Source organism: Hippopotamus amphibius, chromosome 8, assembly GCF_030028045.1.
Source record: "Hippopotamus amphibius kiboko isolate mHipAmp2 chromosome 8, mHipAmp2.hap2, whole genome shotgun sequence".
NCBI lineage: Eukaryota > Metazoa > Chordata > Mammalia > Artiodactyla > Hippopotamidae > Hippopotamus > Hippopotamus amphibius.
In genome coordinates, this window is record NC_080193.1 from 9,511,902 (window position 1) to 9,528,607 (window position 16,706).

General features: G+C 49.5%; 1 protein-coding gene across 1 annotated transcript in view; it reads left to right on the forward strand.

Moving 5' to 3' along the window:
- Nucleotides 1–16,706, forward strand: part of ACACB (acetyl-CoA carboxylase beta) — a 113,566-nt gene that overhangs the window by 50,076 nt on the left and 46,784 nt on the right. Inside the window, 9 exon segments of the mRNA XM_057745912.1 lie at nt 520–601; nt 3,465–3,610; nt 5,234–5,384; nt 6,655–6,789; nt 9,081–9,227; nt 11,234–11,422; nt 12,940–13,040; nt 14,580–14,749; nt 14,752–14,885. Of these exon segments, the coding sequence (XP_057601895.1) occupies nt 520–601; nt 3,465–3,610; nt 5,234–5,384; nt 6,655–6,789; nt 9,081–9,227; nt 11,234–11,422; nt 12,940–13,040; nt 14,580–14,749; nt 14,752–14,885 (1,255 nt within the window).

The window sequence follows — 16,706 nt, forward strand, 5'->3', positions numbered from 1 at the left end:
AAGTTAGCACCATCCCTGGCCCCATCCCTAGCATCCCCTCCCCCCCGGAAGTCAGGACGATCAAGTGTGTCTCCAGGTATTACCAGGTGTCCCCGGGGTAGAGGCAACCCCCACCCCCGTGCTGAAAACCACTGTGATAGGCAAAGGAAACTACTAAAAGGGAAATAGAAGGATGAAACTTTTTAATGCTGGGGTAGCATGCTTGTGAATAATAATAGAATCGCAATCTGTGAGCTGGTTTCTTTCATAAGCAGGTGGCAGGATACCCACGTAAGGAATTTTTCCAAGAAGAAGCAACGTGGATTTTGCTTCTTAGCGAGCCCTTTTGAAATTTCACATCCCGCAGCAAAAGCAGTTTCCTTACGTTCTAAGGGATATCAGGTTCCTTGGGACTGTCCATCCCTTGCCTTTTATCAACCGGATGTGTTGATACTTAGGAGAGGCAAAGAGTGGGTGGTTTTTTCAAATCCAGGAGTTCTTGGTCACTCAGACTCACCACAGGTCTGTCTTCTCTCCCAGGGGCCAGGTCCTCCCCGCAGACTCTCTGCTGAACATTGTGGATGTGGAATTAATCCACGGAGGCGTTAAGTACATTCTCAAGGTAAAGGTCCCTGTTTCTTGGATGTCTCCAACACCCTGGGGGCTCAAGGGAGTTTTGTTTCTGCGATGGGCCATCCCTGCAGTAGATTTTCTCATACTTGGTCCCAGGACTCTCCATGCAGTCCTATGACCTTGAAACCTAAGGGCTTTGGGTTCCAGAACCCATAGGCTTGGGCCACATGCACAAGATGATAGAGCATGTATTGATTTCCCGTGGCTGCTATAATGAAGTCCCGTAAACTGGTGTCTTCAAACAACAGAAATTTATTGTCTCTCAGTCCTGGAGGCCAGAAGTCCAAAATCAAGGTGTTGGCTGGGCCGTGGTGTCTTTGAAGCCTCCCAGGGACCATGCTTTCCTAGCTTCTGGTGGTGGTGGGCCATCCTTGGTGTTCCGTGGCTTGTAGGTGGTCACTGCAATCTCTGCCAGTCTCTGGCTTTGTACAGCCATCTTCTCTGAGTTTGTGTCTGTCTGTCTTCACATCCTCTTCCCCCTGTGCCTGTCTCTCTGGGTCTCTTCTCCTCTAACAAGAACACAAGTCAGACTGGATTTGGAGCTCACCCTAATCCAGCATGACCCCTCCTTAATGAACTACATCTGCAAAGACCCTATTTCCAAATAAGCTCACAAGCTGAGGTTCCGGGAAGGATCTAATTTGGGAAGACGTTATTCAACCCCTTACAGAGTGTGAGTAGGACCATCGCTCAAGGTCAGCATGTCTAGGTGCATTTCCCGGGCTGCAAGGCTGGCTTTGCCCAGCATCTCTGCACCAAGAATCAGTATGTGGATTTCCGACTATTTCCGGGTCTGTCACCGGCACCCCGGAGCTTGTCAGGGTTGCTCTCCTCTGTTGGAAGTATCCAGTTACCCGTCCTGAGCCATCCCAGGCCAATTCAGCAAAACAGCGAAGAGTATCTGGGATGTGCGGGCACAAGATGAGGCTCCCGGGTCCAAGTCGGGGTAACATTTGGGAGCGATGTGTCCTCCGGAAGCCAAGGCCTCCCCCGCACTTCCCAGCCTCACGTTCCAGGGAAGAGGCAACAGTTTTTATGTTCTCTTACTTGATTTTTAACATTGCTGAGCAGGCATTGAACTTTCAGCTTTGGAGATTTTCAGGCTTCGTTCAGCCAAACGAGTGTGTTATCCGTGGGGATGGGTGTCAAATCGCTTCCCCTTTGCCCCTGATGCTTCTTGGCTACCTGTGGGGGCCTGGGTCCCCGCATCTTGATTTTAAATATGACAAATGCTTGTTGTAGAAAATTTCAACACAGCGCACAAGCGTGAAGCATCAGAAAAACAATCCATCACGGGGCCGTTCCCTGTCTGTTCCGTGGTTAGGACGCCGCCCTTTCCCTGCTGAGGGTGTGGGTTCAATCCCTGACTGGGGAGCTAAAATCCTGCAAGCCACGTGGCGCCGCCAAAAAAACAAAAATAAAAAAATGAAAACAATCCACCATGCGTCAACATTTTAGCAGACCTGTTTTCAGTTATTTGTTTTCTTATACATGGATTTTATAAAGGTGAGGTCTTAGTGCAAATATGTTTTTACCGCTCTGATAGCATCATGGCCTCAAGTTTCCCCCTGTTATTTATTAACAAGTTTTCTTTAACATCAGTTTAGAGTCTGCAGCACGGTCCAGGAGAACTTTCTGCAGGGATAGAGATGTTCTAGATCTGCTCTGTCTGGTATGGGCCACCTGGGACTACGGAGCGTTTGAAACGTGGCAACTGTAACTGAGGAGCTGAATTTTATCTTTCATTTAATTTATTTTTTTAACTTTTTATTTTATATTGGAGTATAGTTGATTAACAACGTTGTGATAGTTTCAGGTGTACAACAAAGTGATTCAGTGATACATATACATGTATCTATCCTTTTTCAAATTCTTTTCCCATTTAGGTTGTTACATAATATTGAGCAGAGTTCCCTGTGTTATACAGTAGGTCCTTGTTGGTTATCCATTTTGAGTATAGCAGGCTCACTGGTAGGTTTTGTTTGTTTGTTTTGTTTTTTAATTGGTATTGGTAAAAATTTTTTTGGGGGGGGGTACACCAAGTTCAATCATCTACCTTTCATTTAATTTTAATCAGCTTGCATTTGAACAAGCATGTCTGGCTGGGGCTACAGTGCAGGTCCAGCACATTCCATGGCAATACCCATTGTTGGACAGCTTGTTGGTCCTGGGTTTTCCCGTTACCATCAATAATGTGGCAATAAATGTTCCTCTATTTCTTGCCGTCTTTTGTCACAAAATATATAGTGTAGAGGTTGAGGGCTCTGCAGGGTGTTAGTTTTCTGGGAGAGAACACATGCTTTGAACTGAGGGCCAGGTGGGGCTTGTATTTCAGATTGAAACGCAGAGCTGAGGCCAGGGCCTGGCCGTGCATGCCTCCCTCCAGTGTCCCACATCTACTCTATGTCCCTGGGCAGGGCCAGGTCTAGGGGACAGAGCCCTAGTCCACGTCCAGGCCACTGATGGAGGCCCCAGGGCTGTCTGACCCAGCGTAAGATCCCTATCTCCCTGGCTCCCGGGGCAGCCCTGCTTGGAGACGGGATCAGAAGAAAGTCCCCGGCCCTCAAGGGCACACAGTGGACAGGGATGCCCAGCCTGGGACTGCACCTGCGGCCAGCAGCTCCTAGTCCGCCCACGGGTCAGGTGTGGCTCACTGACTCTGGGCTCCCGCCCCATCCCTGCTCCCCTGGGGTGAGTGAGGGCTGGGCCTCGAGAGGAGACGTGTCCACCCTGGCACTCACACCTTGGACACTAGCCCTTGCTTGTGGTTGGGGGGCCAGGTGGTGCTCTGGGGGCACAGGACCAAGCAGGCATCCTCAGTTCAGGTGGGGACATTGAACCTGTCCCTACAGGTGGCCCGGCAGTCTCCGACCATGTTCGTCCTCATCATGAATGGCTGTCACATCGAGATCGATGCCCACCGGCTGAATGACGGGGGGCTGCTGCTGTCCTACAATGGCAACAGCTACACCACCTACCTGAAAGAAGAGATCGACAGGTGTGTGGCCGTGGGGGGCACGCAGAGCCAGCTCTCCCCCATGGGGTCCGAGTGCGGTCTGAGGGTCTTAGCTAAGGTACCTTCTCTGGAACAGTGGGGCTCCTAGAGAGGTTCCCCTCTTGGCTGGAACTCCATGCAGCTGGCGGGCATTTACGGGAGGCTCCCAGGAGGCCCTTTGCTAGTGACGTGGGAGGATTCAGAGCTGAATGGCATGTGACTCCCAGCTGCATGGCCTGCGAGGTGTGTGCTGAGTGCCAGCGGGTCCGGGTCTGAGCTGCAGTGTCCACACCCATCAGATCAAGGCTTGGAGAAGGTGCGGCCGCCTAGTTAGGGAAGCAACTATTCACTGAGCATCTACTTACATCAGGTGTCGTTCTAGGTGTTAGGATAGAGCCATGGTCACGACTCCTGGAATCTGTCGGGGAAGAGACACAGGGAACAGGTAGATGGCGACAGGAGAGCTCGCTCTGTGTCTGGATGGGTGGCCTACAGGATGATCCGGAAGTGCTTAGCATGGGGCATGATGAGGTAGACGCAGAGACCCTCCTGCTCCAGGGTATCTGACCCCCTGAGCTCACACAGTGAGACACAGACACTGCCCCCCACCTGCCACCGCCACTGAACAGGCGACAAAGAACTGCGACCAAGGAGAATAAGATGGGGAGGGGTGCGTGGGGGTTTCAGAGGCCCCATGCCTGGAAAAGCTCCAGTTAGGGAATGCAGATTCCTTCCCAGTCCTTGATGGAGGAAGGCAGACTGGGTTCATCCCAGATCAGCGTTTTATTACCTCTTTTGTTCATTAATTAATTTATTTATTGGATTTATTTTTTTTTTATTGGCTGTGTTGGGTCTTCATTGTTGCACACGGGCATTCTCTAGCTTCAGAGAGCAGGGGCTGCTCTTCATTGCAGCGTGTGCAGGCTCCTCATTGTGGGGCTTCTCTTGTTGCAGAGCATGGGCTCTAGGCACATGGGCTTCAGTAGTTGTGGCACATGGGCTCAATAGTTGTGGCTCATGGGCTCTAGAGCACAGGCTCAATAGTTGTGGCGCTCAGGCTTAGTTGCTCCGTGGCATGTGGAATCTTCCCAGGGCGGGGCTTGAACCCATGTCCCCTGCATTGGCAGGCAGATTCTTTGCCACTACGCCACCTAGGAAGTCCGGCAGGCAGATTCTTAACCACTGTGCCACCTAGCAAGTCCTTATTAGCTCTTTTTAAGCCATGTTCTATCTGCCAAGAACATTCAAGGTGATTATAGGCTCCACCCATGGGCATGCTCTTCCTGGTTCTAAGAGGAAGCCTTTCAGTGGGTCAATATTTATTGAGTAATATTGATTGGTTGCTTTCTCTCTGCCAGGGCCTGTTAGAATTATGTCAGGAAAAGGAACTAGTTTTCAGCCAGAAAAGCATCCCACCCCAGCTCACTTTCAAAGTCTCTGTGGTAGCTGTCAAATGCTACCATTTGGGAAGCATTGAGTGAGTCCCTCAAACCACACCCAAGGTGATGCTCGTGGCTGCCTTTAGGAAGGGAAGATGCTATCAAAAGCCTGATTCAGGCACTTGGGCGCCTGGGTGGATGGTCTTCTCTGTTCTCCCCGCCACCTCCCCACTGCTTCTCTCTCCAGTTACCGAATCACCATCGGCAACAAGACTTGTGTGTTTGAGAAGGAGAATGACCTCACCATCCTGAGAGCCCCTTCGGCTGGGAAGCTGATGAAGTACCTGGTAGAGGACAGGGGCCACGTCGAGACTGGGGGCAGCTATGCTGAGATAGAGGTGACCACAGAGCTGGACCCCAGGGGTGGGGCTGCAGCCAGGTCTCCCTTACACCCCCTCCGCCAGGGAGGGCCATCTGGCAATGCTGCTGCACCCAAGCCAGTAGACCTCCCCTCTCACCTGGGCTGTCATCTGCAAATTCCTGAGAGAGCAATGTGTAGGGTTCAGCCCCAATTCCCTGCAATATTCAAAGGGAAAAAAATCTCAAAAATGTATACGTCCCCGGGAATGAGTAAGAACTGATGCGGACAATTAGAACGTGGTACGCCAACACCTGCAACGCCCTTACCACGTGGCCAGCACTATTCTAAGTGCTTTATGTCTTTAATTACCTGCTTTAATCTTCCTAGCAATCATGTGAGTTGGACACACATGGGACCCCCATTTTGCACATGAAGACACGGGGCCCAGGCAGGCTAAGGAACTCACCCAAGGTCACACAAAACCGGAATTCAAACCTGGCCTCCATTCTCTGCTGCCAAGGAAAATCATGATTTGTGTAATGAAGATACAGCAACAGTAGTTGGTGTTGCTGGTGGGCCTCAGCTACTGTGTGCCACCCTGCTTAATCCACATCAGCGCCCTGTGACTGTCGTTTCCCCCTGTTTTACTGTTGGGGAAACTGAGGCTCAGAGAGGGGAAGGCACACGCTGGAGATCACAGAGTGATGGGTGGGGTTGCAGGGGTTCCCGTCCAGGCCCGACTGACTTGGATGCCCAAGCTGTGAACTTCTGAGCAAAGGGCAGGACGGTCCTCTCTGTCTGAAGCCCACACATGAAGACAAAACTCATCACGTCCACACGGCCAAACTCTCAGACCTGTTCAAGGGGCTGAGGACTGTACTGCAAGCACGTTCCTCATTCCCCAGGGGGTTTTCTCGCTGCCTTTAATAAAAAGAAGCCAGTCACAAAATACACTGCATTTTAGGAATATGTGTGTCAGTCATCCTACATCATATGATTTAGCTGTATTTCTAAGAGAGAGGCCTTTCTTTGGAAATAAAGATCAGTTTCCATGTCTGTGAAATGGGCACAATGAACACCTGCCTCCCTGCTGGCTTTGCAGCTGGAAAAGCTTTATGACCATCCGTGTGCCTGACACACAGCAGGTTGTGTACATACACGCTGGTTCCCTCTCTCCCCTCCGCTTGAACTCTGCCCACAGAGTCCTTCTATGTAAATGACACGGTCCCTGCTCCAGAGTTGCTAGTTTGGGGTGACACAGGGCAATCCTGGTGGCCTCCACCTAATTTCTTCTTTCTGTAAAACAGGTAATGAAGATGATTACGACCCTGAACGTGCAGGAAAGTGGCCGGGTGAAGTATGTCAGGCGCCCGGGAGCTATGTTGGAAGCAGGCTGTGTGGTGGCCAGGCTGGAGCTCGATAACCCTTATAAAGTGCAGCTGGTACGTGGCAACTGGCACGGCTGCCCCGTGAGCCAGACAGGCTTGCGGCTCCGGCTCTCCCGACCCCACCCGCCCCCAGCAGCCAGCACGGTGGGCGCAGGAAGTGCCTGCCTGTGCGCATATCCTTCCCAGCAGCTCTCATCCCACGCAGCATAAAACCCATGTGTTTCCAATGAGCTCAAAGAACCCCCCTGAGCTGTGCCCCGCTTTCTTCCCTGGCTTCATCCTCTCTCCCCCTCCCCCTCCCTTAATGGAATGCTTTGGACCCATTGCCCTGGGGCCAGCTCCCTCTGCCGGAAGAACCTTCCCCCAGACATTTACAGAGAGAAGGTACTTCCTGTGAACTGTGACACAAATGTCATCCTCCCAGTGCATTATATGGTGCGGTCATGTCTCTGTGACATGATGTGACTTACCCTCCTAGAGTCCCCCCTCGTGTAAGGCAGGCCTGTGGGGAGGTGGCGTGCCATTTATGCATGTAATGTGTTTTTTTCTTTCCTCTACAATAATTAGTATATATGTCCAGGGGGGAAAAAAAGCTAGAAAAGCATTTTTTAAAAAAATCAAATGGTCTTTTTACTCCAGGCTATTCTATGAGTTTCATTTGTTTTCTCCTCCTTCTTTTCATTATTCTATGTAGATCTCCGGGCAGGTCTGTGCCTGCCATGTGATTCTTTTTAGCAAATGTTTCCTGGGCTAGGTTCTTGAGACGGGGCCTGGCCACGGGTCCCAGAAGGCTCAGTGATGCCCGTGAGAGAGACAGGCAGATAAGCTTTTGTAATTCAGCCCTGTAAGTGCAGTCAGAGGGACCGCGCTTGGCCGCTGCCTGTGGGGGCCCAGGTGGAGAAGCCAGCAGCAGACTGTGGGGAATGGAGACCCTCCAGTTAATCATGAAGGGTGAGAGGGGCCTGCAGGGTTGGGAGTGGAGTGGAGGGGACAGGAAGCTGAGGGTTCTGGGCCAGCAGAATAGCATGCCCCCACCTTCCGGGTCCCAGTGCCTCACACAGTTGGTGTTGAGTGGATATTTATAGAATGAATTAACAGATGAACGAATACATTGTCAGTGTTGCCCCTTTGGGGAGCTTTTTATTTGGGGACCCTCTAAGGCTAAATGTTTATGATTTACAAAAAGCATGTACACTTGTAGTGAAAGTTTCGTAAATTTTCACCCTGCTAGGCATTCATCTTTGGGATTCAAGCGAGACTGAAAATAAATAGAAAAAATAGGAAGTTGATCTTGGTTAGAAAGCAAAACAAAACAAACACATCTGTTGACCACAATAATAAACAGTCTTTACTAGGGATAGAAAAGAGTTTTATTTGAGCCAAACTGAGGACCATAGCCCAGAAGACAACCTCTCAGATAACTGTGAGGAACTGCTCTCAAGAAACATGGTTTTCAGCACAGTTTTATGTCTTGCTGGAACAAAGAACATGGAACAAGTCAGGGATACATTCCTTCAAGGTTTCAAAAACAAAACAAAACTGCATACACACACACACACACACACACACACACACACACACACACACACACGTGCGTGCACACAAACAGATCAGCATGTACACAGCGAGTCAGTATGGCCTAGGCACCTGGGAACGGAATCTTGTCGTCAAAGGGGGAACCAGCATTGGCATCCCAGGAAGGAAGGCATTGCATCTTTATTTTTATTTTTATTTTTTTTTGGCACACGGGCTTAGTTGCTCCGTGGCATGTGGGATCTTCCTGGAGCAGGGATCGAACCTGTGTCCCTTGCATTGGCAGGCAGATTCTTAACCACTGCGCCACCTAGGAAGCCCCTGCATCTTTATTTTTAACATGGACATTCTTGACTTCTGGTCCGTGCGCCCTTTGCTTTAATAATTAAAGCAGATGTACAGTGTACGTTTGGCTACAAACAAGCTGCTCTAGCTAGCGTGAAATTCAAGTTAACTCATGTAGGAGCCAGAATGACTTCCCAGATCTCAACATGGGAATGTTTTTTTTTTTTTAATCACATCTAATGCCCTCCAGAATTATTTGGGGTACATAATTGACTATGACATTTGCAAAGAGGAAGATTTGGAAACCTCACACAGGGGTGTGAATGTAGCCATTTTCACTTTCCAATAATGATTCCTTCTTTTACCCCCTCCCCACCAGGCTTCATCCTAACCGCCTTGTGTATATCGTGTATATTGTATATGTTGTGTGTGTTGTGTGTTGGTAGATCTGCCTCGGCCCTTGGCTTGTCTGTCTCATTCAGAGGCCACAGTGGCCTTGACCTCTGAGTCCTGTTGTGTTTCGTCAGGCTGAGCCGTACACAGGAGAGCTCCCCTCCCAGCCAACGCTGCCCATCCTCGGAGAGAAACTGCACCAGGTTTTTCACAGTGTCCTGGAAAATCTGACCAACATTATGAATGGCTACTGCCTGCCAGAACCTATTTTTAGTATCAAGGTGGGTCACGTGTGCAGGGTAGGTATGTCTCTCTCTCTCTTTCTCTCACACACACACACACACGCTTAGGTCCATGTGAAGAGCCAGAAGATCCCAGAGATCTTTTTTTTTCTTTTTTTAATTAATTTATTTGGTTGCACCGGGTCTTCGTTGTGGCTGGCGGGCTCCTTAGTTGTGGCATGCAGACTCTTGGTTGTGGCATGCAGACTCTTGGTTGTGGCATGCAGACTCTTGGTTGTGGCAGGCGTGTGGGATCTTGTTTCCTGACCAGGGATTGATCAGGGCCCCCCTGCATTGGGAGCACAGAGTCATAACCACTGCTTTGCCAGGTAAGTCCCCCCAGAGATCTCTACTGAAGTAAGATATGAGAAAATGATTCTTCCTCTGTTGTTTCTATCAAGGACCTGTTCTCAGGAAATTCCTCAGTTCCATTGTAAACATCGGTGTACATTTCTCTCTGATTATAAACCATTGTAAAGGTGACATTGTTTTGGGGGGTTTGGTTCAGCTCAACACTGAGAATGTTCATGTAGTAAGTTAAGAAAGGAGTCGATGTGGGCCACCCTCTTAAAGAGACAGCGAGGAAGGGACTTTGTCCAGAAACATAACCCCATTCATCACCCCAGGATCCCGTTGTCTGTAGAGAAATAAGTCCTCAAATATGCAGACCTCTGTGAAAAACCCATCCTGCTACACTCAACATCCGTGGCTATAAAACTGTGCTACATCACATTCCATCCCAGAAAAGCCAAGCGCAGTGATGGTGGTCCAGGTACTAGCGGCCAGGCCTTGTCTGGGCCATGCTGTGTGCGGGCTCCTACTCTAAGTACTCAAACCTTAAGTCATTTCACCCTCCCAACAACCCAGGAGGTAGGAACTGTTATTCTTTCCATTTAACAGGTGAGGAAACTGAGGCACAGAGAGGCTACAAAATTTGCCTTGTCTTACCCATGAAGAGGCAAATTGAGGACTTGAACCCCGGCCCTCTGGCTTCAGAGTCCATGCACTTCGCCCCTAGGTTATGCTGCCTAATTGCTAGAATTACAACATTTTTTAGTCTTTGCACTTGCCTGTGTGTGCATGGTTTCATTTTTAAACCTTACAACCACGTTACGGGGTTGGTGTCGTTATCCTCCCCATTCAAAGACCGTCAACAGTTCTGCTTCCGGATGACCTGGAAGCAGTGCAGTGTACCTGTTAAGAGTCTCTGAGTCGGCCTCAGTTTGCATCCTGGCTTTGCATACTACTAGCTGGGTGACTTTGGGTAACTTAATTAACCTCTCTGTGCTTCAGTTTCCTCAACTGGAAAATGGGAATAATGATTATACCTACTTCATAGGGTTGTTTCTGAGGATCAAAGGAGAACATGCAAATCCAGCTTCTAGAACAGTGTCTGGCACAAAGCACGTGTCCCGCAAACGTTCGCTTTTCCCAGGGCCTGATATTCTTTTTTTTTAAATTTTTTTTTTGGCTGCATTGAGTCTTTGTTGCTGCACGTGGGCTTTCTCTAGTTGTGGCGAACAGGGGATACTCTTCGTTGTGGTGTGGGAGCTTCTCAGTGCGGTGGCTTCTCTTGTTGCAGAGCATGGGCTCTAGGCGCTCGGGCTTCAGTAGTTGTGGCTCGCGGGCTTAGTTGCTCCACAGCATGTGGGATCTTCCCGGACCAGGGATCGAACCCGGGTCCCCTGCATTAGCAGGCGGATTCTTAACCCCTGCGCCACCAGGGACGTCCCCAGGGCCTGATGTTCTATCCTCACACCAGGTTGGCTGTTTGGATGCACCAGGAGAGGAGTGGGGCCTTCCTGGGTGGGGAGCTAGGTGTCCATTCCTGCCGTGGTCAGGGGGCTGTTCCACTCTGGACTGTTGCACAGGCCGCTGGGTCTAGACCTTTGGCCTCTTGCGTGCGTGGGGCCTGGGCAAGCTGAGCGTGCTGGGTGCCCCGTGGTGGGGGGCTGTGCCCGCGCCCCCAGCACAGCCTCGGGCCGACACCATGCTCCCCACTGCAGCTGAAGGACTGGGTGCAGAAGCTCCTGGCAGCCCTCCGGCACCCGACGCTGCCGCTGCTGGAGCTGCAGGAGATCATGACCAGCGTGTCGGGCCGCATCCCCGTGCCTGTGGAGAAGGCCGTCCGCAGGGTGATGGCCCAGTATGCCAGCAACATCACCTCGATGCTGTGCCAGTTCCCCAGCCAGCAGGTGGGTGCCACCCCCACCCCCACTGCAGCCCCACACTCGGCTCCCGGGCGGTGTGGGCATCTGGCCTCTGATCAAGCCGGGCTCTGTGAGCACACGTACAGCCTGAGATGCTGGGGACTGAGAGCTTTCCTTCATGCCTTCTCTGCAGAGTCCCTGCATTTCCCCCAAAGCAGCAGTTGTCTAGAAGAGCATAAACAGTTATTAGGTGTCACTCTGTAAAACGCAGATTTGGAACAGGAGTAAGCAGTTTGTGCAAATAGAGTGAACATTTTCCAAAAATACGCTGGCTGACTTAATAGAGGACATAGTGAGGTTTTCCTGCCAGTGTGTAGCCCTGATTCTCCCCCTCTGCTTTGTATAAGGTCATAATCTCGGTGCTATACCTACATATATTATTTTTTAAGAATGGAAGCCATTCCCAGGTAGTATCAAAAATCTCTAATAAATCTACATGGGCCTCATTTAGTTCCTTTTTCAGGGGTGGCTTTTATCAGGCATTTTAAAGGAAACCTGCATTTAGAAGAGCCCTCTCTTTTACTCTTGTGCCTTCTGGCTGGAAGGACTTTGTATCACCGTCAGCCCCCCCACGTGTCAGTAATTTGGGGAGCTCGAGGTCAGTGTAGGTCACTTTATTCCCAGAGTTGGAGTATTGTTCGGCTGTAAAAAGGAATGAAACACGGATTCATGTTACCCCAGGGATGAACCTTGAAAACGTGATGCTCAGTGAAAAAAGCCAGTCGTGAAAGGCCACATGTTGCCTGATTCCGTTTATATGAAACATCCAGAGTTGGCAGATTCATGGGGAAGAGAAAGATTCGTGGTCGTCAGGGGCTGGGGGCAGAGGGCATGGGGAGTGACTGCTAATGGCTGTAGGATTTCTCTTGGGGCGTGTTGAAAATGCTCTAAAATTAGATAGTGGCCATGGTTGCACAACTCTGTGAGTATACTACAAAGCACTGAATTAACTGTACACTTTAAAAGGAGAGAGGGACCTATGATGGTATATAAATTCTATCTCAATTAAAAAAACAATGAAAACAAATCTCTCAAGGACCCCAGTTGACAAAAATACATGTTAGAACCTTTTAGGAATTTGTCATTGATAAAGATTTCCATTAAACATATTTTTGTTGCCACAAACCATATGCCAGTTGCATTGTCTAATTGTGAAAATAGAACCCCACCCCACCCAATACCCTCAGTGCTCCCTGGGGTTGGAAATTCCCTTCTCCTCTTTCCCAGGGCATTTGTATTTGTGGAGAGGGATGGTACGCATGTGCATGTCTTTCTGTGATTGTTGTAATTCTGAGCTCCTGAGTCCTCAAGCCATACATTGAGGTTGAGCGAGATTCACAGAGCTCTTTCTGGGTGGCCAGAGGGCTCTTGGAATTTTTTATTTTGAATGCGTCTCGGGTGGGATCGCCAAGGGAGCCTGTGATGGGTCCTTCTGGTTACTGCTGTGTGGCGATCAGGTTGTGTGGTTTGAGTGGCCAGACCTGTCCTGTTTTCCCCTCCAGATAGCCACCATCCTGGACTGCCACGCGGCCACCCTGCAGCGGAAGGCCGAACGGGAGGTCTTCTTCATGAACACCCAGAGCATCGTCCAGCTGGTCCAGAAGTGAGTCCCGGGCCCTCTGTGGGGTGTGGTGGTCACACCCGTGTATCGCCCCAGTGTGGTGCTACGTTAAGGGCAGACTCAAGCCGAGAGGCAGTACCTGGGGTCCGATACCCCAGTTACAGCCCCGGCATAGCCCTTCCTAACAGCAGAAGAAAGCAACACCCTTTACTTCTGTGCATCTCAGGTGGCCAGTCTGAGGTTGGAATGAGAATAAAAACACTTCACATGCCATAAATCATTTTGAGCTACGAGCAGATTAATTTTTGTAAAGTGCTGACACACAGGGAGTCCTTGTGGTAGCTTTGATTGTGAGACAATGGGATGAGATGGCTTTATAGGTTGTAAAGGATTATACAAATTATCCTTGCGGTCTGGGGATCTTGCAAAGGAGGAGTTGGTGAAGAATTTGTATTGTATCTTAAGTAGTTCTTGAGCAGGGAGAACTATTCTGATGGTAAAAAGAACTGCCCTTTTGCATGAAAACTTTACCTAGCAAGAAAGCTTTGCCTCTAAGGACAGAATCCACACATTCTCAGACTGCAGTGAATTAACTCAGCGCATATTAGCCAAGTGCCAGAAACTCTCAGAGGTGCAGAGGACATAGGACTACAGGCTAATGCCGTCCTTTTCGGGGCACCCCCTGGCTCATGGGGACTCACACTGACAATATAGGATTGCAGCCAAGGAAGGAGATTTGAGTTTGGTTTCCCCACAAAGTGAGAGTCACAGCCAAGGGCTCGGAGGGGAATCCCTTCCCCAGAACACTTTGACCGCTAACCCTAACCCATCCTTTGGCAATGGAAACGCCTAGAAGAAATGAACAGACAGATCAAATTCCCTAGCAGGTTTTTTGTGTGTTAAACATAACTCCCAAAGCTCTGCCCTATGTTGCGTGTGTGTGTGTGTGTTTAAAACCACATTTGAATAAAAGAATATTTTAGTCCTACTCTTTGGTTGTCATTTGGTGATGCTGGGGCAAAGCTGGTTTCAATGTTCCTAAAACTCAGCATCCCATTCTCTTAGAAACTCAATTCCTTGTGTTCTGAAATTGTTTAGAAAAGGAAATGGCTTAAGGAGCATCCAGGATACCACTTGGTTTTAAAAGGGAAGTGAAATTCACACAGAGATCTTTTGGTAAATCTTTCAAGTTTTGTTTTCCAATCTGTCTTTATCCATTGGGTGATTAATTGAAAATTTTTGTTTTTCAACCATGCATGCAAGGCTGACCCCTTTCAGCATCCCAACTCTGTAAGTGTTTTTCCTTCTCTCTGGGGACGGGCAGGCATCACCCAAAGGCTCAGGCTTGGCCTCTGGTTGGATATGTGACCTTGGGCAAGTCATTGCTGCCTCCGGCTTGCAGAGTTAGCACAAATGAACCAACTCACACATCCCTCCAGCCCTAAGGATTAGAGGGCGCAGCTGCCAGATTCTTTATTAGTGTTTTCTCCTTTTTCAAATCATAAAAGTGCTGGCTGTGGATCACTCAGGCGCCCCAGGAAGTGGAGCTGATCACTAAGGCAGCCTTCCCTTCCTCCCCAGATACCGCAGCGGGACCCGGGGCTACATGAAGGCGGTGGTGTTGGATCTCCTGCGAAGATATTTACTAGTCGAGCACCATTTCCAACAAGGCAAGAGTCGCCTCCACCGGCACTGGTGACAAGCCCACGGGGGCAGACGGGGCCCCGAGCCTGACTCCACGTGGCCTTTTGTCTCCCTGCAGCCCACTACGACAAGTGCGTGATAAACCTCCGGGAGGAGCTGAAGCCAGACATGTCCCAGGTGCTGGACTGCATCTTCTCCCACGCACAGGTGGCCAAGAAGAACCAGCTGGTGATTATGCTGATTGTAAGCAGGAAAAGGCGCCCTTTCCCCAGGTTGGGGGTAGCTCAGGGCTCCACCGGCCTTTTCTGGAAAGGGTCAGAGAGTAAACATTCTAGATTTTTGCCCATCATACAGTCTCTGTCCTGACCTCTCAAGGCTGCCGTGGTACAGTGTAAGCAAATGGGCGTGGCTGTGTCCCAATAAGACTTTGTTTACAAAACTAGGCAGTGGGTAGGTTTTGTTGACCCCTGGGGAGGACCGTGACTAAGCACCTGCTGCGTGCCGGGCCCTCCTGACATGCTTTACAAATACTGACTCGCTTAATTCTCACAGCGGCCCTAGGAGGTGGGTCCTGTTCTCACCCTCCTTTGACAGAGCACAGAGAGGTGAAGTCACTTTCCCAAGGGCACCCAGCTTATAAGTGCAGAGCTGGGATTTGAACCCGCAGCCTGGCTCCAGGGTCACGAGCTGTGATTAGTCAGGGGATGTTGGATTCCAAGTCTTCTGGTAGGGCTTTCATCTTGCCTTCTTGGTGAAGCATGGAGAGTCTTTGTTCTTATTTCTCCTCCTACCAGATAATAATTAGCAATGCTTTATAGCTAGAGGTTTTTTTTTTCCTTGACATGACTTGGAAAAGGCAGGATCAGCAGACAGCAGCGGAGACTTGGCCTTGGCTTATAGCCAGAAGGGGCTGGCAGGTTTTTCTTTCTGTAAAGGGCCAGAGAGTAAATATTTCCGGCTTTGGCCATGCAGCCTGTGTTGAAACTACTCAGCCCTGCCACTGTAGTGTGAAAGTGGCCAGAGACAGTGTGTGAATGAATGAGCGTGGCGATGTGCCCGTCAAACTTTCGTTACAAAACGGGGCGGTTTTGGCCCTGGGCTTATAGGGCAGTTAACACCCTAAGCAAATGTTGATATTTTTGTAAAGGATCATTTAAAAATCTGCTAGTGCAATGTGAGAGTCTCTTAATCCTCACTGCAGTTGACAACCACCTGGGGTGGGGGTGGGGGTGGGGGAGCTTTTAAAAAATAGAGATGCCCAGGTCTCACCCTTGGTCCATTAACTCAGGGTTTCTGGGGGGTGGGGCCCAGGGATTAGGACTTTCTGAAAGCTTCTCCTATGGGAAGTTTACACAGGTTCTGTATAATAGATAATATTATTGGTTTAGTGTTCAATTTTGGGGGTGTTTTAACAGTTCTGCAGTTAGCTGGGGAAAGATCTTTTTTCTTAAGGGGGTACATCCTGAAGTAATGGGAGGGATCATGGTGTCTGCAACTGACTTTCAAAAAGAGAGCGAGTGTGCGTGTGTGGTATGTGTACAGGCATACCTGTCTGCTTACTAGAAAAGCAAATGCGGTAAAAGTTTAGCAATTGCTGAATCTGGATAATTTTCAATGTACTGATTTCCCATATTTTTGAAGTTCTTCAAAATTAAATTGGGGGGTAAGGCTCCCCAGGTGAGTGCAACAGGCAGCCAGGACTGGGAACTTATGACCAAGGACATATCTAGTCTCAGGGGGGAATTTCATTACTAAAGTAATTATAACCCTTTTCAAAGTACCTCCTTTGCATAGAGTCTTTTTAACTGTGAGTGTTTGTAATGCAAACGATGCCTGTAATTTCTTACAGTCGGCTCACCAGTCGAAGGCCAGGGCTTGGGTCTGTGGGCTGTTCTGCTGTTGGCTACCCTTTGTGCACATAATAACTCTCTTTGGGGCATGAAGTTCTTTTTTTTTTTTAATTTATTTATTTGGTTGCACCAGGTCTTGGTTGCAGCCCGCGGGCTCCTTAGCTGTGGGATGTGTGTGAACCCAGGCCCCATGCGTTGGGAACTCAGAGTCCTA